General features: G+C 45.9%; 1 protein-coding gene across 8 annotated transcripts in view; it reads right to left on the bottom strand.

Annotated features, from left to right (window-relative positions):
- The window catches only part of CHL1 (cell adhesion molecule L1 like), a 464,787-nt gene that overhangs the window by 157,477 nt on the left and 282,510 nt on the right, over positions 1-24,800 (bottom strand). For all 8 annotated transcript variants that reach the window (XM_063940640.1, XM_063940638.1, XM_063940643.1 and 5 more), the window contains 2 exons: positions 24,601-24,723; positions 695-865 (listed from right to left, as the gene is read on the bottom strand). In XM_063940640.1, the coding sequence (XP_063796710.1) occupies positions 695-865; positions 24,601-24,723 (294 nt within the window). The remainder of the gene's footprint in view (positions 1-694; positions 866-24,600; positions 24,724-24,800) is intronic.

The following is a 24,800-nucleotide window of genomic DNA, read 5'->3' on the forward strand; positions in this document are numbered from 1 at the left end:
CTCAGGTATCTACTTAGGTCTCATTAGATTTATTGTACCATGCAACCAGTGAAGAGGGTCTACTGGAACATGACAAGTGCATTAAAAAGTGCACAATTAATATCAGAAATTCTTTTACAGGAACCAGAACAGCATAGACACTAAGGGTGGAATTCAAATGATATATCACGCCCAATCTCCGGTCTAAAATGATCCCCGTTATCATGCATATCGCGCCCATAGTAGTCAGGTTTAGCCGTGTAAAGGGTGGGTGCCTCGCTACTCCAAGGGCACCAAGCTGAAATAATGATACCATGCCCCCAAAGGCAGAAACAGAACGGGTGTAGAAAGGGGTGAAAAGAATTGAATCCCGCCCTAAATATGAAACTGAGGAACTTCAAAATATCCAGTAGCCAGTGTAGCCACTTTCACTGCTAAACTATCACCATCTGTTGCCTGGGGTAGCACAAACTGCATTTATATGACAAAAATATGTAAAAGTGACTTTGTTGTTGCAGCCATGTATTGAAATCTATACACTATTACCTGCACTTAATGACATGTACTTGTGAATGACAACAATCTAGTTTTATACATTTCAAAGATAATTAACTATGTGAAACTTACTGTGGCTCAAACCCTGACTGTCTAAATGTGATAATGGGACTATAAGATTAAATTACAGAGTCTAGAGTTAAAAACAAAAACTCCTTACCACGAGCAATATTGAGAGTCACTGGTGTCCTCTGTGCCATGTGTCTGATTTTGGAATATACAGCAACACAACAATACTCTATCTTGCTGTCCGTGTAAGTTACATGCGAAAAATATAATTTTCCGTCTAGTCCAACAGATACGCGTTTGCTCTGAGCAATCTGATGTAGATCTGAAATAAAACAGTTATGTGATAACCACAATTGGAGTACTGAACGGTATATATTAGAAAATATGGTGCCACACTTCCAAGGAGAACTCTAACCCATAAGGATATCTTCTGGCTAAACATGTGCCAAGGACATTTCATCAAGTGACCTGTACTTGACTTTTTATGTAACTTTTCAATGGCCATTAATATTAATTACGGCGTAACAGTCTTCTCTGACTGGAGAGCTGACCAACTTGGGTATAATAAGGGCATACAATGGGTCCACCTTAGTGTTATAAAGATACCTTTATAACACTAAGGTGGAGGGGCATTGCAATGGGTAGAGTTTTTACCGAGAGAAGTCTTCTGTTAACTGCACAGCACTTACAACAGTCACATTATATAACATTATAATTTGTTTATGATGATCAAACACCCTCCATACCAGTTTATTAGAGTATGATATATGTATGGACTAGTTTCCCACGCTACTTTAAACTGGACAGAGTTTTTATACTGGTCACAGAAATCCCACTTTTAATATTTAAAATAATTTATGCTACTGATTTACTTGTTTCTGAAATACCCAAGTCCACCTGATGACATCGTAACTCGGTATATATACAGATAGTAATTACAGTATAGTAGCTTATACATGCATTAACATCATTAGTAGTGTATTATAAAGGAATACACATTGTGAGAGATAAATACTGTACACTGTGTATGATGCAGAGGTGAATGCAAGTTATAACATCTGAATTTGGTAGGAGGCCATCTTTGCCAATTATGGTTTCTGTTCACTGTTTGATCGCCTTTTAAGTGCATTCAACTCACTAGATTTTGGATATTATATGATTGAAAAGGAGGATTTTGGTACTTACTGATAAATCCCTTTTTCGGAAGTCATAGGGGACACTGGCACAACTTCAAGACCGTGGGGTGATGATGGTGGCTTTACAGGGAGATGGCACTTTAAATAATCTAAGAAGTGAAACCAGCTCCTCCCCCTCTATCCCCCATCATCCCTCAGTTATGAATTAGTCAAGAGGAGACGGGAACAGGATAACAAAACTATACGATGAAAGAGAGCACATAACAATTAAACACAACAGAACAACAATGAAGGCAAGAGAACAGCAACGGGTGCACTGCCAGTGTCCCCTATGGATTCTGAGTAAGGGATTAATCGGTAAGTACCAAAATCCTCCTTTTTCTGTCAGCCACTAGGGGACACTGGCATAACTTCAAGACTGTGGGGACGTTTCAAAGTTTCCACTCTGGGCGGGAGATCGCTGTGGAACTAGTAAAACAAGACGGCCAAACAGTGAAGATGAATCCGCAAAAGCATCGAACTTGTAGAATTTAGTAAATGTATGAATACTGGATTAAGTGGCTGCTCGACAGAGCTGAGACATGGTAGCCCCCCTACTAGTGGCCCACAAAGACCCAACTGAGCATGTAGAGTGGGCAGCAATGGATAATGGAGGTCGTCTAGACTGGTGGATATAGGCCTGACGAATTGTCAACCAAATCCAGCGGGCCATGGTCTGATTAGTAGGAGGCCACCCCCGACATGGGAAATCATAAAGTACGAATAGAGCATCAGACTTCCGTAAAGATGCTGTACGATCTATATAAATCTTCAAAGTTCTCACTACATCCAGAGTAGAAGGAGTTCCAGAAATTTCCCGTAAGGATGGTACCACAATAGGATAATATGAAAAACCCACACGACCTTAGGAAGAAAGGAAGCATGTGTTCATAACTCTGCCCTATCAGAATGAAAAATCAAGCAGGGAGGTTTGAAATACAAGGCGCTCAATTCAGATACCCCCCGGGCTGAAGCTATGGCTAGTAGAAAAAAGTTTTCCAAGTAACATATTTAATGTCTGCTTCATCCAGGACTCACAATAGGATGACTGAAGAAAATCCAGCACCAGATTTAAATCCCAAAGAGCTGTAGGTGGAACAAACGGAGGCTGTACCCACAAAACAGCTTGTAGAAAAGTTTGCACATCTGAAACATTCAAAATAAAATTGATAAAGCAGATACCTGAACTTTCAGGGATCCTAGACAGAGTTCGGAATCCAAACCTGCTTGAAGAAATAGCAAGAACCGTGAGAGACGAGAGGAATCCAATGGAAACCCCTTTCGGTCACAGAAAGAGATATAAGATTGCCAGATGTGATGATAGTGGGCTGCTGTCACTGGTTTTCGTGCCCGAAACATCATGGGAATCACACCCTCTGGAACCCCTTTGCATTTTAGGATGTCTGCCTCCATAGCCATCCCGTTAAATGCAGTTGTGGTAATTCTGGATGCACGAAGGGTCGTTGTTGCAGTAGATCCGGACGCAGAGGAAGAGGCTAAGGATCGTCCGCCAGAAGAGAGCGTGGGTCTGAAAACCAATTCCTTCTTTCTGGTGCCACCAGGATCATAAGTGGCTCTCATTTGATTGTCTTGATGATCCAAGACAAAAGAGGGAACAGAGGAAACACGTATACTAGGTCGTACGGCCAAGGCACGGCCAGAGCGTCCACAGCTTCTACTTGAGGATCCTGTTTTCCGGAAATGTATCAAGGAAGCTGATGATTGAGTCGGGATGCCATGAGATCCACCTCTGGACATCTCCAGCATTGTATCAGGGCTTCAAACACCACTGGGTGAAGTACTCATTCTCCTGCATGGAGATCCTGCCGGCTGAGATAGTCGGCTTCCCAATTGTCCACTCCTGTAATGAACACTGCAGAGTGAATGACTGCCTTATATTCTGCCCACTGGCGAATGCGTGTCACCTCTAGCATCGCCATGCGATTGCGAGTTCTGCATTGTTTGTTTACGTACGCTACAGCAACCAATGGATTGAAGAATGTGTGCGGCTTGTAATAATGCATAGTAGATTGCTCTCAGTTCCAACACATTTATTGGCAACAGTGATTCTTGTGGAGCCCAGTGGCGCTGAAGATGGAAGTCCAACACAACCGCACCGCATCCTCTGAGGCTGGTGTCCGTCATTAGAAGCGTCCAGTCCCATATACCGAACCGCCTGTCTGCAGTGAGATTGTGCAGTTGGAGCCACCAACGAAGCGATATTCGTGTCTCTGGTTTTAGACGAACCAATAATTGAAGGCGCAGATTCGACCCCGACCATTAATGTAATAGGTCCAGCTGGAAGGGACGTGAATGGAAACGGCTGAACTCCAGAGTTTCAAAGGCCGCTACCCTTTTCCCCAGCATATGAATGTATAAATGGACTGATACCAGCCGTGGCTTGAGAACAGTCTGGACTAATCTTTGTATACTCAGAGCTTTGTCTTGCAGTAAGAAGACTCCTTGTAAGTTGGTGTTTAAGATCACACCGGGAAACTGGATACGTTTTGACGGCTGAAGGTCAGATTTCTGAAAATTAATTGTCCATCCGTGCTCTACCAACACATTGGATGTTAATAGAGCATGCTCCTGTAGAATGTGATCGGATGGATCTTTGTAGAGGTATAGTATTATTGTGACTCCCAATGATCTGAGGTGAGCAATCATCACTGACATGACCTTGGTAAATACTCTGGGTGCTGTGGACAGTCCGAATGGTAAGGCTCTGAACTGAAATAGATTTTGTAGAATCGCGAACCTGAGAAACACTTGGTGAGGATCCCAGATCTGAATGTGGAGATATGCATCCTTGATGTCTGAGATATCATAAATTCCTTGCATTCCAGGCTCGAAATCACTGAGTTGAGCGAATCCATTTTGAACCGGTAATAAGTCAGAAACTGAATTAATAATTGGAACAGTAACCCTTCTTTCGGCGAAGCAGTGGTTCAGGCATTAACACTGCCGATTCCACTAAGGTCTGTATTGCACCTTGAAAGGCTACGTTTGTCCAGAAGAATTGGAAGACACATTGTAAAATATTACTTTGGCGGCAAAGCTTCGAAACCTTGCTTGAACCCTAGGGAGGAAATTCTGAACCAGGCATCTTGAAATTTTTGAAGCCATGATCCAACCGTACTTGGGCCCTGAAGGGAAGGGAGACCGTCATGCCACGATCCTTCCTGTAGACTTTGGGTCTTGACGACAAGAAACGTCTAGTTGCTTCACGCCACCTCTACATCAGAAGTGTGTAGGTCTTCCGCGTTCTCTAAAAGGTTGAGTGGAACGAAAGGACCTAAAGGAAGTTCCAGCATAAGAGCGTTTAGGATGTGGTGGAAAGTAGATTTACCACCCGTAGCATGTAAAATTAACGTGTCTAGTTCTTTTCCAAAAAGAAGGTCACCTGTAAACGTAAGTGCTTCCGCTGCTCTCTTAAGGGCCCCATACTCTAGACCGAAAATGCCAGATTTCAGCCCAATTCGGGCATTCAGCCCGATATATTGGGTGAAATCGGGCATTTTTGGTGTGCTTTACCCCCGATCCGATGCGTGTTCCCGTGTGCATCGGATCGGATCCCCCTAAATCCGACATATCACGAGTGCTGCACTCGTAATATGTCGGATTCCGCAGTAAATGGATGGGAAAGTAAAAATAAGATTTTACTCACCGGTAAATCTATTTCTCGTAGTCCGTAGTGGATGCTGGGTACTCCGTAAGGACCATGGGGAATAGACGGGCTCCGCAGGAGACTGGGCACTCTAAAGAAAGATTTAGGTCTACCTGGTGTGCACTGGCTCCTCCCCCTATGACCCTCCTCCAAGCCTCAGTTAGGACACTGTGCCCGGAAGAGCTGACACAATAAGGAAGGATTTTGAATCCCGGGTAAGACTCATACCAGCCACACCAATCACACCATATAACTCGTGATAGGAACCCCGGTTAACAGTATGATAACAATGGAGCCTCTGAACAGATGGCTCACAATAACAACCTGATTTTTGTAACAATAACTATTTACAAGTATTGCAGACAATCCGCACTTGGGATGGGCGCCCAGCATCCACTACGGACTACGAGAAATAGATTTACCGGTGAGTAAAATCTTATTTTCTCTGACGTCCTAGTGGATGCTGGGTACTCCGTAAGGACCATGGGGATTATACCAAAGCTCCCAAACGGGCGGGAGAGTGCGGATGACTCTGCAGCACCGAATGAGAGAACTCCAGGTCCTCCTCAGCCAGGGTATCAAATTTATAAAATTTTGCAAACGTGTTTGCCCCTGACCAAGTAGCAGCTCGGCAAAGTTGTAAAGCCGAGACCCCTCGGGCAGCCGCCCAAGATGAGCCCACCTTCCTCGTGGAATGGGCTTTTACAGATTTAGGCTGCGGTAGTCCCACCGCAGAATGCGCCAGCTGAATAGTGCTACAAATCTAGCGCGTGATAGTCTGCTTAGAAGCAGGTGCACCCAGCTTGTTGGGTGCATATAAAATAAACAGCGAGTCAGTTTTCCTGACTCCAGCCATCCTGGAAATATAAATTTTCAGGGCCCTGACTACGTCCAGAAAACTTGGAATCCTCCAAGTCCCTAGTAGCCGCAGGCACCACAATAGGTTGGTTCAAGTGAAAAGCTGATACCACCTTCGGGAGAAACTGAGGACGAGTCCTCAACTCTGCCCTATCCATATGGAAAATCAGATAGGGACTTTTACAGGACAAAGCCGCCAATTCTGACACACGTCTGGCCGAAGCCAGAGCCAACAACATAACCACTTTCCACGTGAGATATTTTAAATCCACAGTCTTAAGTGGCTCAAACCAATGTGATTTCAGAAACTCCCAAAACCACATTGAGATCCCAAGGTGCCACTGGGGGCACAAAAGGAGGCTGAATATGCAGAACTCCCTTGACAAAAGTCTGAACTTCAGGCAGTGAAGCCAGTTCTTTCTGGAAGAAAATCGACAGGGCCGAGATCTGGACCTTAATGGACCCCAATTTGAGGCCCAACGTCACACCTGCTTGCAGGAAATGCAGGAATCGACCCAGTTGAAATTCTTCCGTTGGGCCTTCTTGGCCTCACACCAAGCAACATATTTTCGCCAAATGCGGTGATAATGTTTTGCGGTGACATCCTTCCTGGCCTTGATCAGGGTAGGGATGACTTCCTCCGGAATGCCTTTTTCCTTTAGGATCCGGCGTTCAACCGCCATGCCGTCAAACGCAGCCGCGGTAAGTCTTGGAACAGACAGGGTCCCTGCTGCAGCAGGTCTTGTCTGAGCGGCAGAGGCCAAGGGTCCTCTGCAAGCATCTCTTGAAGCTCCGGGTACCAAGCCCTTCTTGGCCAATCCGGAGCCACGAGAATAGTTCTCACTCCTCGCTTTCTTATTATTCTCAGTACTTTGGGTATGAGAGGTAGAGGAGGAAACACATAAACCGACTGGTACACCCACGGTGTCACTAGAGCGTCCACAGCGATCGCCTGAGGGTCCCTTGACCTGGCGCAATATCTTTTTAGCTTTTTGTTGAGGCGGGACGCCATCATGTCCTCCTGTGGTTTTTCCCAACGGTTTACCAGCATCTGGAAGACTTCTGGATGAAGTCCCCATTCTCCCGGGTGGAGGTCGTGCCTGCTGAGGAAGTCTGCTTCCCAGTTGTCCACTCCCGGAATGAACACTGCTGTCAGTGCTAACACATGATTCTCTGCCCATCGGAGAATCCTTGTGACTTCTGTCATTGCCCTCCTGCTTCTTGTGCCGCCCTGTCTGTTTACATGGGCGACCGCCGTGATGTTGTCTGATTGGATCAGTACCGGCCAGTTCTGAAGCAGGGGTCTTGCTTGGCTTAGGGCATTGTAAATGGCCCTTAGCTCCAGAATATTTATGTGAAGCGAAATCTCCTGATTTGACCACAGTCCTTGGAAATTTCCTCCCTGTGTGACTGCACCCCAGCCCCGAAGGCTGGCATCCGTGGTCACCAGGACCCAGTCCTGTATTCCGAATCTGCGGCCCTCTAGTAGATGAGCCCTCTGCAGCCACCACAGCAGCGACACCCTGGTCCTTGCCGACAGGGTTATTCGCTGTTGCATCTGGAGATGGGACCCGGACCATTTGTCCCACTAGAAAGTCCTTGCGTGGAACCTTCCGAATGGAATCGCCTCGTACGAAGCTACCATTTTTCCCAGGACTCGTGTGCATTGATGTACCGACACCTGTCCCGGTTTTAGGATGTCACTGACTAGAGATGACAACTCCTCGGCTTTTTCCATTGGAAGAAACACTGTTTTCTGGTCTGTTTCCAGAATCATTCCCAGGAACAGAAGACGTGACCAGCTGTGACTTTGGAATTGAGAATCCAGTCCTGCTGTTGCAGCACTTCCGGAGAAAGTGCTACCCCCTTACCAACTGTTCCTTGGACCTCGCCTGTATCAGGAGATCGTCCAAGTACGGGATAATTAAAACTCCCTTCTTGCGAAGGAGTATCATCATTTCGGTCATTACCCATGGTAAAGACCCTCGGTGCCGTGGATAATCCAAACGGCAGCGTCTGGAACTGATAGTGACAGTCCGGTAACACAATCTTGAGGTACTCCTGGTGAGGAGGGTAAATGGGGACATGCAGGTAAGTATCCTTGATGTCCAGAGAGACCCTGTAATCCCCCTCGTCCAGGATCGCAATAATCGCCCTGAGCGATTCCATCTTGAACTTGAATCTTTGTTATATGTGTTCAAGGATTTTAAATTTAAGATGGGTCTCACCGAACCGTCCGGTTTCGGTACCACAAACATTGTGGAAAAGTAACCCTTTTCCTGTTGAAGGAGGGGTACCTTGATAATCACTTGCTGTGAATACAGTTTTTTGGATAGCCACCAACACTGCCTCCCTGGCAGAGGGAGTTGCCGGTAAGGCAGATTTTAGGAAACGGCGGGGGGGAGACGTCTCGAATTCCAGCCTGTACCTCTGAGATACTGTTTGAAGAACCCAGGGATCCACCTGTGAGAGAGCCCACTGTGCGCTGAAATTTCTGAGACGGGCCCCCACCGTACCCGGGTCCGCCTGAGCAGCCCCAGCGTCATGCTGTAGACTTACCGGACGCAGGGGAGGACTTCTGCTCCCGGGAACTAGCTGTGTGCTGCAGCTTTTTCCCTCTACCTTTTCCTCTTGGCAGAAAAGATGAGCCTCTAGCCCTCTACTTTTCTGGGGCCGAAGGGACTGTACCTGATAATACAGTGCTTACTTTTGCTGTGGGGTAGCTTGTGGCAAAAGTTTTGATTTCCCAGCCGTAGCTGTGGAAACGAGGTCTGAAAGACATCCCCAAACAGTTCCACCCCCTTCTAGGGCAAACTTCCATGTGCCGTTTTGAATCGGCATCGCCCGACCATTGCGGAGTCCATAACCCCCGTCTGGCGGCAATGGTTTTACATAGCGCTTATTAGTGATGCCAGTCGGCAAATATCCCTCTGTGCATCACGCATGTATAAGACAGCGTCTTTTATATGCTCTATTTTCAGCAAAATATTGTCCCTATCTATAGTATAAATATTATCCGACAGGGAATCTGACCACGCAGCTGCCGCACTGCACATCCATGCCGAGGCAATAGCAGGTCTCAATATAATGCCCGTGTTTGTGTATATAGCTTTAAGGGTAGTTTTCTGCTTTCTATCAGCAGGTCCTTCAGGGCGGCCGTAGCCGTGACGGTAGTGCCACCTTTTTTAATAAGCGTGTAACCGCTTTATCTACCCTAGGGGTTATTTCCCAACGTGACCTATCCTCTGGCGGAAAAGGGTACGCTGCTTAGAAATTATCAATTTCTTATCGGGGGAAGTCCACGCTTCCTCACACACCTCATATCAATTCCTCAGATGCAGGAAAACTACTGGTAGTTTTCTGTCACCAAACATAATACCCTTTTTTTTTTTTTGTGGTATCTGGGGTATTATCAGAAATATGTAATACATTTTTCATTGCCTCAATCATGTAACGGGTGGCCCTATTGGAAGGTACACTAGTCTCATCGTCGTCGACACTGGAGTCGGTATCCGTGTCAACATCTGTGTCTGCCATCTGAGGTAGCGGGCGTTTTAGAGCCCCTGATGACATGTGAGACGCTTGGACAGGCACAAGCTGAGCAGCCGGCTGTCCTATGTCGTCAAACCTTATATGTAAGGAGTTGACACTGTCACGTAATTCCTTCCATAAGTCCATCCACACCGGTGTCGACCCCGCAGGGGGTGACATCCCATTCACAGGCATTTGCTCCGCCTCCACATCATTATCCTCATCATACATGTCGACACAGCAGTACCGACACACATCACACACACAGGGAATGCTCTGACAGAGGACAGGACCCCACAAAGCCCTTTGGGGAGACAGAGGGAGAGTATGCCAGCACACACCAGAGCGCTATATATCACAGGGATATCACATATAGAGAGTGTTTTCCCTTATAGCTGCATAATATATATATACTGCGCCTAATTTGTGCCCCCCCTCTCTTTTGAACCCTTTTCTGTAGTGCAGGACTGCAGGGGAGAGCCAGGGAGCGATCCCTCCAGCAGAGCTTTTTCGGCGGGCTTTCTCCCGCTATTGTAAAAGTTCTGGCAGGGGTTAATAAACACCTATATAGCCCCTGGGGCTATATATGGTGTCAGTTCGCCAGCCAAGGTGTTAATATTGCTGCTCTGGGCGCCCCCCCCCCCCCCAGCGCCCTGCACCCATCAGTGACCGCAGTGTGTGGTGTGCATGAGGAGCAATGGCGCACAGCTGCAGTGCTGTGCGCTACCTTGGAGAAGACAGAAGTCTTCAGCAGCCGATTTTCCGGACCACCTTCTTGCTTCTGGCTCTGTAAGGGGGACGGCGGCGCGGCTCCGGGAACGGACGACGAGGTCGGGTCATGTGTTCGATCCCTCTGGAGCTAATGGTGTCCAGTAGCCTAAGAAGCCCAAGCTACCACCACTTAGGTAAGTTTGCTTCTTCTCCCCTTAGTCCCTCGGTGCAGTGAGCCTGTTGCCAGCAGGTCTCACTGAAAATAAAAAAACTAACATATACTTTCTTCCTAGGAGCTCAGGAGAGCCCCTAGTGTGCATCCAGCTCAGCCGGGCACAGAAATCTAACTGAGGCTTGGAGGAGGGTCATAGGGGGAGGAGCCAGTGCACACCAGGTAGACCTAAATCTTTCTTTAGAGTGCCCAGTCTCCTGCGGAGCCCGTCTATTCCCCATGGTCCTTACGGAGTACCCAGCATCCACTAGGACGTCAGAGAAAGATACATCGTATGCAAAAAAAACTGCCTACGATATATCCAATACTATCCTGCCAACGAGGCTGCCGGGAGGTTGGAGGAAATCTTATATGACATGACGGACCATCATGTCGTATAAGTGTATGGGGCCCTTACGACTTCGTGTCTACCAGCCATGACCTTGGCCAAAGGGCTCTTCTGGCCGCAAAAGTCGATGCTGAGATCCTCAAATTCACATGGCTGATATCTCTAGCCGCTTCCCCGAAATATATAACCGATTCCTTAATATGTTCTGCTAGGATCACTACCTCTTCTAACAGAACACTATCTTGTAAGTCCTTCCAAAGCTGGTCTCAGTGAAACACCTGCAGCTGAATAAATGGATTTTTAGCATGGTGTCCAATTTCTGATCCGGCGGGTCTTTCAAGGAAGTTGCACCCGGAACAGGTAATGCTGTCTTCTTTGACAGCCTGGAGAGAGAAGTCCACTCGAGGTGACTTTCCCCATTTTGCCGTCATACTCGAAGGAAATGGATAAATACTTAGGAATCTCTTAGGCATCTAAAACAGTTTGTCTGGGTTTTTCCAGGCCTCCGACAGCTGATCATCCAGCTTGTTTGAAAAGGAATAAGTGACCGATGACCAATGTTTTCTGCCAAATAAGGCAATATCTGGCTAATCCGTGTAGTTTTAGAAATATTTAAAACTCATCTTATTGTCAAATAAGAGGTTCAACCCCCTGAGAAGATTCTGGAGAAACTTAGTCCTCTGTGTCAGTGATTTTGCCCGGGTTCACTACGGCTGGCCGGCGGTCGGGCTCCCGGCGACCAGCATCCCGGCGCCGGGAGCCCGACCGCCGGCTTACCGACAGCTTGGCGAGCGCAAATGAGCCCCTTGCGGGCTCGCTGCGCTCGCCACGCTACGGGCACGGTGGCGCGCTACGCGTGCCACACTATTTTATTCTCCCTCTATGGGGGTCGTGGACCCCCACGAGGGAAAATAAGTGTCGGTATGCCGGCTGTCGGGCTCCCGGCGCCGGTATACTGAGCGCCGGGAGCCCGACCGCCGGCAAACAGAAGACTACCCATTTTGCCCCACTCACGACCATCCCCTTCAGCTCCATCTCTCGATTCATCTGACTGAAGATTTGGTGGTACAGGACGTTCTTTACTCTTATAAACTGTCTGTGGTGCTTAGTGGACATACCCAAACGTTTTGTGAGACCCTTAACTGACTTGGTTAGTCCTGCTACCCAATATGTTTTGTAGAAATAGAAAGGGGAGTTAAATCATTTTGAGGGCTCTCCCTCACAGTCTCGTGAGTCCTTTGTAAGCAGCCACCTCAGTATATACAGTAATTGTGAAATGGTTCCTGTGGCTCTGCCACCTAGGGGGGAAAAATACCATCTTGGGACGGGTTAATTGAGACAACCTCCTAAACGCATGCTTCAACCAGGGAGGAATCAACTGTGTGAGGTTTTTTTATTTTTTATATTTCACACAGATAATCATTTTTGTGACGCCTTATACACTGGTCCCTTGCCTGCCATTGTGACGGACAGAAGAGACACATACAATTCACACGGGCATTCACAATAGTACAAACAGAGAGAGAAAGAGAGAGAGAAATATTAGAAGGATAGAGGGAGGTAATTCTAAACCTTCTCAGCCACCAGCCTGTATTTTATGTGCAGGCTTTCAAGTTTCTGACAGTGTGGAGGAATGTGCACCAGTCTTGTAAACAATGCTGATTCCTGAGGAAATATATAACAATGTTACCACTTACCAGTTAAAAATCTGCCTAGCTGAGAAAGGCACATTATGAAGTGATTGACAGGCTGAAAATCCCACCAACTCCACCCCCTCCATGTACTGGCGCCCAAGCTCAACTAGGTCTATAAACACCATCTTGAGTGGGTGCCTGAAAACTTTTAATGAGCTGTTCCTGTGTTTTGAGCTTAGCGTGTATATTGAAGCTCAGCAGCATTGCGCCTCCGCCGCTGCCAGCTGTACTGCAGTATCCAAACCCCCGCTGTGTTCCCCGTAACTGCGATCGCGCTATCAATGCTGTATATGGTAGAGCGGTAGTGGAGGATTTTGCGCCGCCACGACTGTGTGTACACCCGTGTGTGGACCCTCCAGTGAGCCTGTGGGCGCCAGTGTCCAGGAACCTGATGTCTATAGCAGCACTACTGAATACTGCAAGGCAGGAGGTGGGGTGTGCTGGCCGCTGTACCCAGGACGCGGGCACTGTGTAGGAGAGTGGATACTGCAAGGCGGTAGGGAGGGGGGCTGGCCGCTGTGTGGGAGAGTGATCACACTCACCTGTCTTCTGGAGCCTCAGGAGGATGCGGCTACTGTGGAAGGACAGTGCTTCTCCATTAAGTGCTGTACTCCTATGCAGCGCAAAGCTGCTGCTGGAAAACCCGGACCCCACTTCTCAAATTTAAGTGGCGAAGGGTCTCCTGAGGCTGAGGGAAACTAAGGGGGTCATTCCGACCTGATCGCACGCTGCTGTTTTTCGCAGCGCTGCGATCGGGTCACTACTGCGCATGCGTATGCACCGCAATGCGCAGGCGCGTTGTACGGGTACAAAGCGGATCGTTGCTGGGTGATGGATTTTATGAAGAATCCATTCACACAGCCGATCGCAGAAGATTTACAGGGAGAAGGCGTTTATGGGTGTCAACTGACAGTTTTCAGGGAGTGGTTGGAAAAACGCAGGCGTGTCCAAGCGTTTGCAGGGCGGGTGTCTGACGTCAATTCCGGGACCGAACAGGCTGAAGTGATCGCAGCGGCTGAGTAAGTTCAGACCTACTCAGAAACTGCACAAACTATTTTTGTAGTGCTCAGCTGCACAGGCATTTGCACACTTGCAAAGCTAAAATACACTCCCCAGTGGGCGGCGACTATGCGTTTGCGAGGCTGCAAAAAGTACCTAGCGAGAGATCAACTCGGAATGACCCCCTAAGTCCCTTATAGAAGAAAATCAGGAAATTAAAATAAAGAAAGGAAAGGTGATACTGAGCCGGAGCTCAGTCAGCAGTGACCGGCTCCCTCGGCACAAATTCAAAACTGAGGGATGATGGGGGATAGAGGGGGAGGAGCCGGTTTCACTTCTTAGATTATTTAAAGTGTAAAGCCACCATCATCACCCCACGGTCTTGAAGTTGTGCCAGTGTCCCCTAGTGGCTGACAGAAAAATAAAGATGGAAAGAAATTCCAATACTAGTTGATGGACGGTGTCTCATATACCTGTAAATCTGGTGACATTATACTCAATGAACTTAGTTATAACAGGTAAAGTAGACTACTACTCTTCTGATGAAGCAGGCTACAGGCCTGCCAAATGCACATCAAGCATCTCTACTCCATGGAGAATCATCTGACACTCTTCTGCTGATTTAAGGATATTTGTTCAAAGGATTTATCAATCTTATATTCTAAAGGATAAGAATGGATTCAAGCCATTGCTAATAATGTTTGCTTGTCCTTCAGCATTGTTGGTGCAAATTGTATAAGTTTCATTCTATGTTTTAAGTCCTGGAGAGAGATAAAGTGGAGTAGTTGTCCAAAGCAAATAATCATATTCTAACTGATAGAAGCTTTTGGCAACTTATCCACTTTATCTCTCTCCAATGCTTGATACATCTTCCCCTATGTCTGCTGGACTGCCAGTATTATACTGTTTTTTTCCCAACAATAAATAAAAAATCCAAGAAATGATCAAGTCTAGGAAAAGTTATTTATACCACAAATTTATCACCAAAATTAGGTAAGAACAATTTCATCTATATTTTTGTTAATGCTGAACTGATATAAACTAACTTACACATGTTTCAACTCTTTGATTTTACAAAGAATATGTCACTGCGTCTGGAGACCGATGGAAACCAAGAGAACTTGAATGAGATAACATGTATTTCATTTATAACCATTATCACGTGCCCTATAGGTGAGTAGTATATCTTTCCAATTTTAACTTTTCATTATTAGTTCATAAAGTATACAGTGTTGCCCAGATTTATCAAGCCTTGGAGAGTGAAAAACCGCACGGTGATAAATTACCAACCAACCAACCCCTAACTGCCATGTTACAGGCTGGGTTTGAAAAATGACAGGAGCTGATTGGTTGGTACTTTATCACCTTGCTATGGGCCAGATGTACTAAGTAGAGATGTGCACTTGAAATTTTTCGGGTTTTGTGTTTTGGTTTTGGGTTCGGTTCCGCGGCCGTGTTTTGGGTTCGACCGCGTTTTGGCAAAACCTCACCGAATTTTTTTTGTCGGATTCGGGTGTGTTTTGGATTCGGGTGTTTTTTCAAAAAACACTAAAAAACAGCTTAAATCATAGAATTTGGGGGTCATTTTGATCCCAAAGTATTATTAACCTCAAAAACCATAATTTCCACTCATTTTCAGTCTATTCTGAATACCTCACACCTCACAATATTATTTTTAGTCCTAAAATTTGCACCGAGGTCGCTGGATGACTAAGCTAAGCGACCCTAGTGGCCGACACAAACACCTGGCCCATCTAGGAGTGGCACTGCAGTGTCACGCAGGATGTCCCTTCCAAAAAACCCTCCCCAAACAGCACATGACGCAAAGAAAAAAAGAGGCGCAATGAGGTAGCTGTGTGAGTAAGATAAGCGACCCTAGTGGCCGACACAAACACCGGGCCCATCTAGGAGTGGCACTGCAGTGTCACGCAGGATGTCCCTTCCAAAAAACCCTCCCCAAACAGCACATGACGCAAAGAAAAAAAGAGGCGCAATGAGGTAGCTGTGTGAGTAAGATAAGCGACCCTAGTGGCCGACACAAACACCGGGCCCATCTAGGAGTGGCACTGCAGTGTCACGCAGGATGTCTCTTCCAAAAAACCCTCCCCAAACAGCACATGACGCAAAGAAAAAAAGAGGCGCAATGAGGTAGCTGTGTGAGTAAGATAAGCGACCCTAGTGGCCGACACAAACACCGGGCCCATCTAGGAGTGGCACTGCAGTGTCACGCAGGATGTCCCTTCCAAAAAACCCTCCCCAAACAGCACATGACGCAAAGAAAAAAAGAGGCGCAATGAGGTAGCTGTGTGAGTAAGATAAGCGACCCTAGTGGCCGACACAAACACCGGGCCCATCTAGGAGTGGCACTGCAGTGTCACGCAGGATGTCCCTTCCAAAAAACCCTCCCCAAACAGCACATGACGCAAAGAAAAAAAGAGGCGCAATGAGGTAGCTGTGTGAGTAAGATAAGCGACCCTAGTGGCCGACACAAACACCTGGCCCATCTAGGAGTGGCACTGCAGTGTCACGCAGGATGGCCCTTCCAAAAAACCCTCCCCAAACAGCACATGACGCAAAGAAAAAAAGAGGCGCAATGAGGTAGCTGTGTGAGTAAGATAAGCGACCCTAGTGGCCGACACAAACACCGGGCCCATCTAGGAGTGGCACTGCAGTGTCACGCAGGATGGCCCTTCCAAAAAACCCTCCCCAAACAGCACATGACGCAAAGAAAAAAAGAGGCGCAATGAGGTAGCTGTGTGAGTAAGATAAGCGACCCTAGTGGCCGACACAAACACCGGGCCCATCTAGGAGTGGCACTGCAGTGTCACGCAGGATGGCCCTTCCAAAAAACACTCCCCAAACAGCACATGACGCAAATAAAAATGAAAGAAAAAAGAGGTGCAAGATGGAATTGTCCTTGGGCCCTCCCACCCACCCTTATGTTGTATAAACAGGACATGCACACTTTAACCAACCCATCATTTCAGTGACAGGGTCTGCCACACGACTGTGACTGAAATGACGGGTTGGTTTGGACCCCCACCTAAAAAGAAGCAATTAATCTCTCCTTGCACAAACTGGCTCTACAGAGGCAAGATGTCCACCTCATCATCATCCTCCGATATATCACCGTGTACATCCCCCTCCTCACAGATTATCAATTCGTCCCCACTGGAATCCACCATCTCAGCTCCCTGTGTACTTTGTGGAGGCAATTGCTGCTGGTCAATGTCTCCACGGAGGAATTGATTATAATTCATTTTAATGAACATCATCTTCTCCACATTTTCTGGATGTAACCTCGTACGCCGATTGCTGACAAGGTGAGCGGCGGCACTAAACACTCTTTCGGAGTACACACTTGTGGGAGGGCAACTTAGGTAGAATAAAGCCAGTTTGTGCAAGGGCCTCCAAATTGCCTCTTTTTCCTGCCAGTATAAGTACGGACTGTGTGACGTGCCTACTTGGATGCGGTCACTCATATAATCCTCCACCATTCTTTCAATGGTGAGAGAATCATATGCAGTGACAGTAGACGACATGTCCGGAATCGTTGTCGGGTCCTTCAGTCCGGACCAGATGTCAGCATCAGCAGTCGCTCCAGACTGCCCTGCATCACCGCCAGCGGGTGGGCTCGGAATTCTGAGCCTTTTCCTCGCACCCCCAGTTGCGGGAGAATGTGAAGGAGGAGATGTTGACAGGTCGCGTTCCGCTTGACTTGACAATTTTCTCACCAGCAGGTCTTTGAACCCCAGCAGACTTGTGTCTGCCGGAAAGAGAGATCCAAGGTAGGCTTTAAATCTAGGATCGAGCATGGTGGCCAAAATGTAGTGCTCTGATTTCAACAGATTGACCACCCGTGAATCCTTGTTAAGCGAATTAAGGGCTCCATCCACAAGTCCCACATGCCTAGCGGAATCAATCCGTGTTAGCTCCTCCTTCAATGTCTCCAGCTTCTTCTGCAAAAGCCTGATGAGGGGAATGACCTGACTCAGGCTGGCAGTGTCTGAACTGACTTCACGTGTGGCAAGTTCAAAGGGCATCAGAACCTTGCACAATGTTGAAATCATTCTCCACTGCGCTTGAGACAGGTGCATTCCACCTCCTATATCGTGCTGAATTGTATAGGCTTGAATGGCCTTTTGCTGCTCCTCCAACCTCAGAAGCATATAGAGGGTTGAATTCCACCTCGTTACCACTTCTTGCTTCAGATGATGGCAGGGCAGGTTCAGTTGTTTTTGGTGGTGCTCCAGTCTTCTGTACGTGGTGCCTGTACGCCGAAAGTGTCCCGCAATTCTTCTGGCCACCGACAGCATCTCTTGCACACCCCTGTCGTTTTTTAAAAAATTCTGCACCACCAAATTCAAGGTATGTGCAAAACATGGGACGTGCTGGAATTTGCCCATATTTAATGCACACACAATATTGCTGGCGTTGTCCGATGCCACAAATCCACAGGAGAGTCCAATTGGGGTAAGCCATTCCGCGATGATCTTCCTCAGTTGCCGTAAGAGGTTTTCAGCTGTGTGCGTATTCTGGAAAGCGGTGATACAAAGCGTAGCCTGCCTAGGAAAGAGTTGGCGTTTGCGAGATGCTGCTACTGGTGCCGCCGCTGCTGTTCTTGCGGCGGGAGTCCATACATCTACCCAGTGGGCTGTCACAGTCATATAGTCCTGACCCTGCCCTGCTCCACTTGTCCACATGTCCGTGGTTAAGTGGACATTGGGTACAACTGCATTTTTTAGGACACTGGTGAGTCTTTTTCTGACGTCCGTGTACATTCTCGGTATCGCCTGCCTAGAGAAGTGGAACCTAGATGGTATTTGGTAACGGGGGCACACTGCCTCAATAAATTGTCTAGTTCCCTGTGAACTAACGGCGGATACCGGACGCACGTCTAACACCAACATAGTTGTCAAGGCCTCAGTTATCCGCTTTGCAGCAGGATGACTGCTGTGATATTTCATCTTCCTCGCAAAGGACTGTTGGACAGTCAATTGCTTACTGGAAGTAGTACAAGTGGTCTTCCGACTTCCCCTCTGGGATGACGATCGACTCCCAGCAGCAACAACAGCAGCGCCAGCAGCAGTAGGCATTACACTCAAGGATGCATCGGAGGAATCCCAGGCAGGAGAGGACTCGTCAGAATTGCCAGTGACATGGCCTGCAGGACTATTGGCATTCCTGGGTAAGGAGGAAATTGACACTGAGGGAGTTGGTGGGGTGGTTTGCGTGAGCTTGGTTACAAGAGGAAGGGATTTACTGGTCAGTGGACTGCTTCCGCTGTCACCCAAAGTTTTTGAACTTGTCACTGACTTATTATGAATGCGCTGCAGGTGACGTATAAGGGAGGATGTTCCGAGGTGGTTAACGTCCTTACCCCTACTTATTACAGCTTGACAAAGGCAACACACGGCTTGACACCTGTTGTCCGCATTTCTGTTGAAATACTTCCACACCGAAGAGCAGATTTTTTTGGTATTTTCACCAGGCATGTCAACGGCCATATTCCTCCCACGGACAACAGGTGTCTCCCCGGGTGCCTGACTTAAACAAACCACCTCACCATCAGAATCCTCCTGGTCAATTTCCTCCCCAGCGCCAGCAACACCCATATCCTCCTCATCCTGGTGTACTTCAACACTGACATCTTCAATCTGACTATCAGGAACTGGACTGCGGGTGCTCCTTCCAGCACTTGCAGGGGGCGTGCAAATGGTGGAAGGCGCATGCTCTTCACGTCCAGTGTTGGGAAGGTCAGGCATCGCAACCGACACAATTGGACTCCCCTTGTGGATTTGGGATTTCGAAAAACGCACAGTTCTTTGTGGTGCTTTTGCCAGCTTGAGTCTTTTCATTTTTCTAGCGAGAGGCTGAGTGCTTCCATCCTCATGTGAAGCTGAACCACTAGCCATGAACATAGGCCAGGGCCTCAGCCGTTCCTTGCCACTCCGTGTGGTAAATGGCATATTGGCAAGTTTACGCTTCTCCTCCGACAATTTTATTTTAGGTTTTGGAGTCCTTTTTTTACTGATATTTGGTGTTTTGGATTTTACATGCTCTGTACTATGACATTGGGCATCGGCCTTGGCAGACGACGTTGCTGGCATTTCATCGTCTCGGCCATGACTAGTGGCAGCAGCTTCAGCACGAGGTGGAAGTGGATCTTGATCTTTCCCTAATTTTGGAACCTCAACATTTTTGTTCTCCATATTTTAATAGGCACAACTAAAAGGCACCTCAGGTAAACAATGGAGATGGATGGATACTAGTATACTTATGGATGGACTGCCGAGTGCCGACACAGAGGTAGCTACAGCCGTGGACTACCGTACTGTGTCTGCTGCTAATATAGACTGGATGATAATGAGATGAAATCAATATATATGTATAAATAATATCACTAGTACTGCAGCCGGACAGGTATATATTATATATTTATTATGTAATGACTGATGACGGACCTGCTGGACACTGTCAGCTCAGCAGCACCGCAGACTGCTACAGTAAGCTACTATAGTAGTATGTATAAAGAAGAAAGAAAAAAAAAACAACCACGGGTAGGTGGTATACAATTATGGATGGACTGCCGAGTGCCGACACAGAGGTAGCTACAGCTGTGGACTAACGTACTGTGTCTGCTGATAATATAGACTGGATGATAATGAGATGAAATCAATATATATGTATATATAATATCACTAGTACTGCAGCCGGACAGGTATATATATTTATTATGTAATGACTGATGACGGACCTGCTGGACACTGTCAGCTCAGCAGCACCGCAGACTGCTACAGTAAGCTACTATAGTAGTATGTATAAAGAAGAAAGAAAAAAAAAACAACCACGGGTAGGTGGTATACAATTATGGATGGACTGCCGAGTGCCGACACAGAGGTAGCTACAGCCGTGGACTACCGTACTGTGTCTGCTGATAATATAGACTGGATGATAATGAGATGAAATCAATATATATGTATATATAATATCACTAGTACTGCAGCCGGACAGGTATATATATTTATTATGTAATGACTGATGACGGACCTGCTGGACACTGTCAGCTCAGCAGCACCGCAGACTGCTACAGTAAGCTACTATAGTAGTATGTATAAAGAAGAAAGAAAAAAACAACAACCACGGGTAGGTGGTATACAATTATGGATGGACTGCCGAGTGCCGACACAGAGGTAGCTACAGCCGTGGACTACCGTACTGTGTCTGCTGATAATATAGACTGGATGATAATGAGATGAAATCAATATATATGTATATATAATATCACTAGTACTGCAGCCGGACAGGTATATATATTTATTATGTAATGACTGATGACGGACCTGCTGGACACTGTCAGCTCAGCAGCACCGCAGACTGCTACAGTAAGCTACTATAGTAGTATGTATAAAGAAGAAAGAAAAAAAAAAACAACCACGGGTAGGTGGTATACAATTATGGATGGACTGCCGAGTGCCGACACAGAGGTAGCTACAGCCGTGGACTACCGTACTGTGTCTGCTGATAATATAGACTGGATGATAATGAGATGAAATCAATATATATGTATATATAATATCACTAGTACTGCAGCCGGACAGGTATATATTATATATTTATTATGTAATGATTGATGACGGACCTGCTGGACACTGTCAGCTCAGCAGCACCGCAGACTGCTACAGTAAGCTACTATAGTAGTATGTATAAAGAAGAAAGAAAAAAAAAAAACCACGGGTAGGTGGTATACAATTATGGATGGACTGCCGAGTGCCGACACAGAGGTAGCTACAGCCGTGGACTAACGTACTGTGTCTGCTGATAATATAGACTGGATGATAATGAGATGAAATCAATATATATGTATATATAATATCACTAGTACTGCAGCCGGACAGGTATATATATTATATATTTATTATGTAATGATTGATGACGGACCTGCTGGACACTGTCAGCTCAGCAGCACCGCAGACTGCTACAGTAAGCTACTATAGTAGTATGTATAAAGAAGAAAAAAAAAAAAACAACCACGGGTAGGTGGTATACAATTATGGATGGACTGCCGAGTGCCGACACAGAGGTAGCTACAGCCGTGGACTAACGTACTGTGTCTGCTGATAATATAGACTGGATGATAATGAGATGAAATCAATATATATGTATATATAATATGGAGAAATGAAGAAGCCGGCGCTCGGGTGGTATAAGCGGTACTAATTTTTAAAAAAAATTTTTTACAACGAGCACCTAATTTTTAACCTATAACACGTCTCAATATTTCTTTGAGTGGCAGCTTATGAAACAGAAATTAGTGTTTGTTAGACACATAAAGGTAAATATAAGAAGAGGAGAACACAAGCGCCAAAATGTGTTATTTCAAAATTATATAAAAGGTGAACACGGATAGGTAAGGTGATAGGTTTGACTTGATCACTTATCTGGTTTATATGTGCAATGATCTGTCATCCACCAGTTTGTATTCAGTACATGGAAATAGAGACAAAGCAAAACATAGTGTGTACCATTCATAAAACATGTCATATATACACTGTCTGGGTCAGAGCGGCATAATTAGGGATTTTAGCAATTTCCCATTAATAAATATTTCTTTAGCCACAACAGTGTAAATTTAAAAACATAGATTTAATACAATAATATAAAAAAATGGCTGAATGACACACGTACAAGAAATAAAATCATATAAAGCTTATCTGTCCATAAATTGGATCTCTGCAAAGCGTCCCAACGCGTTTCGTCCGTCAGTAGTTGGACTTCATCATGCCGCTCTGACCCAGACAGTGTATATATGACATGTTTTATGAATGGTACACACTATGTTTTGCTTTGTCTCTATTTCCATGTACTGAATACAAACTGGTGGATGACAGATCATTGCACATATAAACCAGATAAGTGATCAAGTCAAACCTATCACCTTACCTATCCGTGTTCACCTTTTATATAATTTTGAAATAACACATTTTGGCGCTTGTGTTCTCCTCTTCTTTCATATGTATATATAATATCACTAGTACTGCAGCCGGACAGGTATATATATTATATATTTATTATGTAATGACTGATGACGGACCTGCTGGACACTGTCAGCTCAGCAGCACCGCAGACTGCTACAGTAAGCTACTATAGTATGTATCAAGAAGAAAGAAAAAAAAAAAACACGGGTAGGTGGTATACAATTATATATATATACAATTATATATATATATTAAACTGGTGGTGATTAATTAAACTGGTGGTCAGGTCACTGGTCACACTATCAGCAACTTGCAAGTAGTACTCCTAAGCAGACAATCACAATATACTGGTGGTCAGTGTGGTCACAATGGCAGTGTGGCTGGCACTCTGGCAGCAAAAGTGTGCACTGTACGTTAAAATATGTACTCCTGCTTTCAGACTCTAACTGCTCCCCACTGTCTCCCCCACAAGTCAGATATACATATACAGTCACACTACATACTATAGTAGTATGTATAAAGAAGAAAGAAAAAAAGAAAAAAACACGGGTAGGTGCTAGGTGGTATACAATATTATATATATATTATATACAATTATATATATATATATATATAATATATATTAAACTAATAAACTGGTGGTGATTATTAAACTGGTGGTCAGGTCACTGGTCACACTATCGGCAACTTGCAAGTAGTACTCCTGAGTCCTAAGCAGACAATCACAATATATATTATACTGGTGGTCAGTGTGGTCACAAACAATGGCAGTGTGGCTGGCACTCTGGCAGCAAAAGTGTGCACTGTACGTTATATGTACTCATGAGTCCTGAGTCCTGCTCTCAGACTCTAACTGCTCCCCACTGTCAGTGTCTCCCCCACAAGTCAGATAATACAGTCACACTATCTCTCTCTATCACTTCAGCAAGTACTAGTAGTAGTAGTACTCCTCCTAATGCTCCCCAAATTACTACTGTGTCTCTCTCTGTCTCACTCTCTTCTCGAATCTCTATAAACGGAGAGGACGCCAGCCACGTCCTCTCCCTATGAATCTCAATGCACGTGTGAAAAATGGCGGCGACGCGCGGCTCCTTATATAGAATCCGAGTCTCGCGATAGAATCCGAGCCTCGCGAGAATCCGACAGCGTGATGATGACGTTCGGGCGCGCTCGGGTTAACCGAGCAAGGCGGGAAGATCCGAGTCGCTCGGACCCGTGTAAAAAAACCTGAAGTTCGGGCGGGTTCGGATTCCGAGGAACCGAACCCGCTCATCTCTAGTACTAAGCCTTGAAAAGTGATAAATATCACAGTGATAAAGTACCAGCCAATCGGCTCCTAACTGTCATTTTTCAAACACAGCCAGTGACATGGTAGTTAGGAGCTGATTGGCTGGTAATTTATCACTGTGAAATGTATCACTTTTCAGGCTTAGTACATCTCCCCCTATGTATCACTCTCCAAGCTTTGATAAATCTGGGCATAAATTTCTTATTTTTCACAGTATAGCTATGCAAATGGAGACTTTGTTTCTCATTTGCCGTCTTTATAGGTTAGCTGGACAAACTTCTCCTTTTAAGACTGCAAGCAGGAACTGGGATCATATAATATACTGACTCCTGTAGGTGGTGAGTCACGTATCTTATTTCTTTCACATTCCTTACTGGACCTCGCCTATGTGAGAACAGCCAGTGAGGCCTCTTCAGCCATAAAGTGGAGGTGTGCTTGGTTTACCAACTACTCTGCATCCTCTGCAGTAGCATACACTTGAACTTGTATTGAACTCCGCACCAGCCGACAACAGCTGCTCAAGAGGAATTTACAAGATAAAAAAAAAATCGACATTATAAACAAAAACATATTCATGTTCTTCTGTGCACTCTTACCAGGCGTCATCCAATGTATACTGACTGGATTAATACCAGATGGGGGTTCACAAGTTAAAACCAAAGGGTCCCCCTCTTCTAATTCCACAGGTGGGATATCTTCCTTGGGAAATATGGGATCTCCTAAAGAATAAGGAAAAATTATTGAACCTCATTTCAACTTCTTAATAGTCAAATGACCAATTTTAGCACCTTTTAAT

The sequence above is a fragment of the Pseudophryne corroboree genome, chromosome 9 (genome assembly GCF_028390025.1).
Source record: "Pseudophryne corroboree isolate aPseCor3 chromosome 9, aPseCor3.hap2, whole genome shotgun sequence".
Classification (NCBI taxonomy): domain Eukaryota; kingdom Metazoa; phylum Chordata; class Amphibia; order Anura; family Myobatrachidae; genus Pseudophryne; species Pseudophryne corroboree.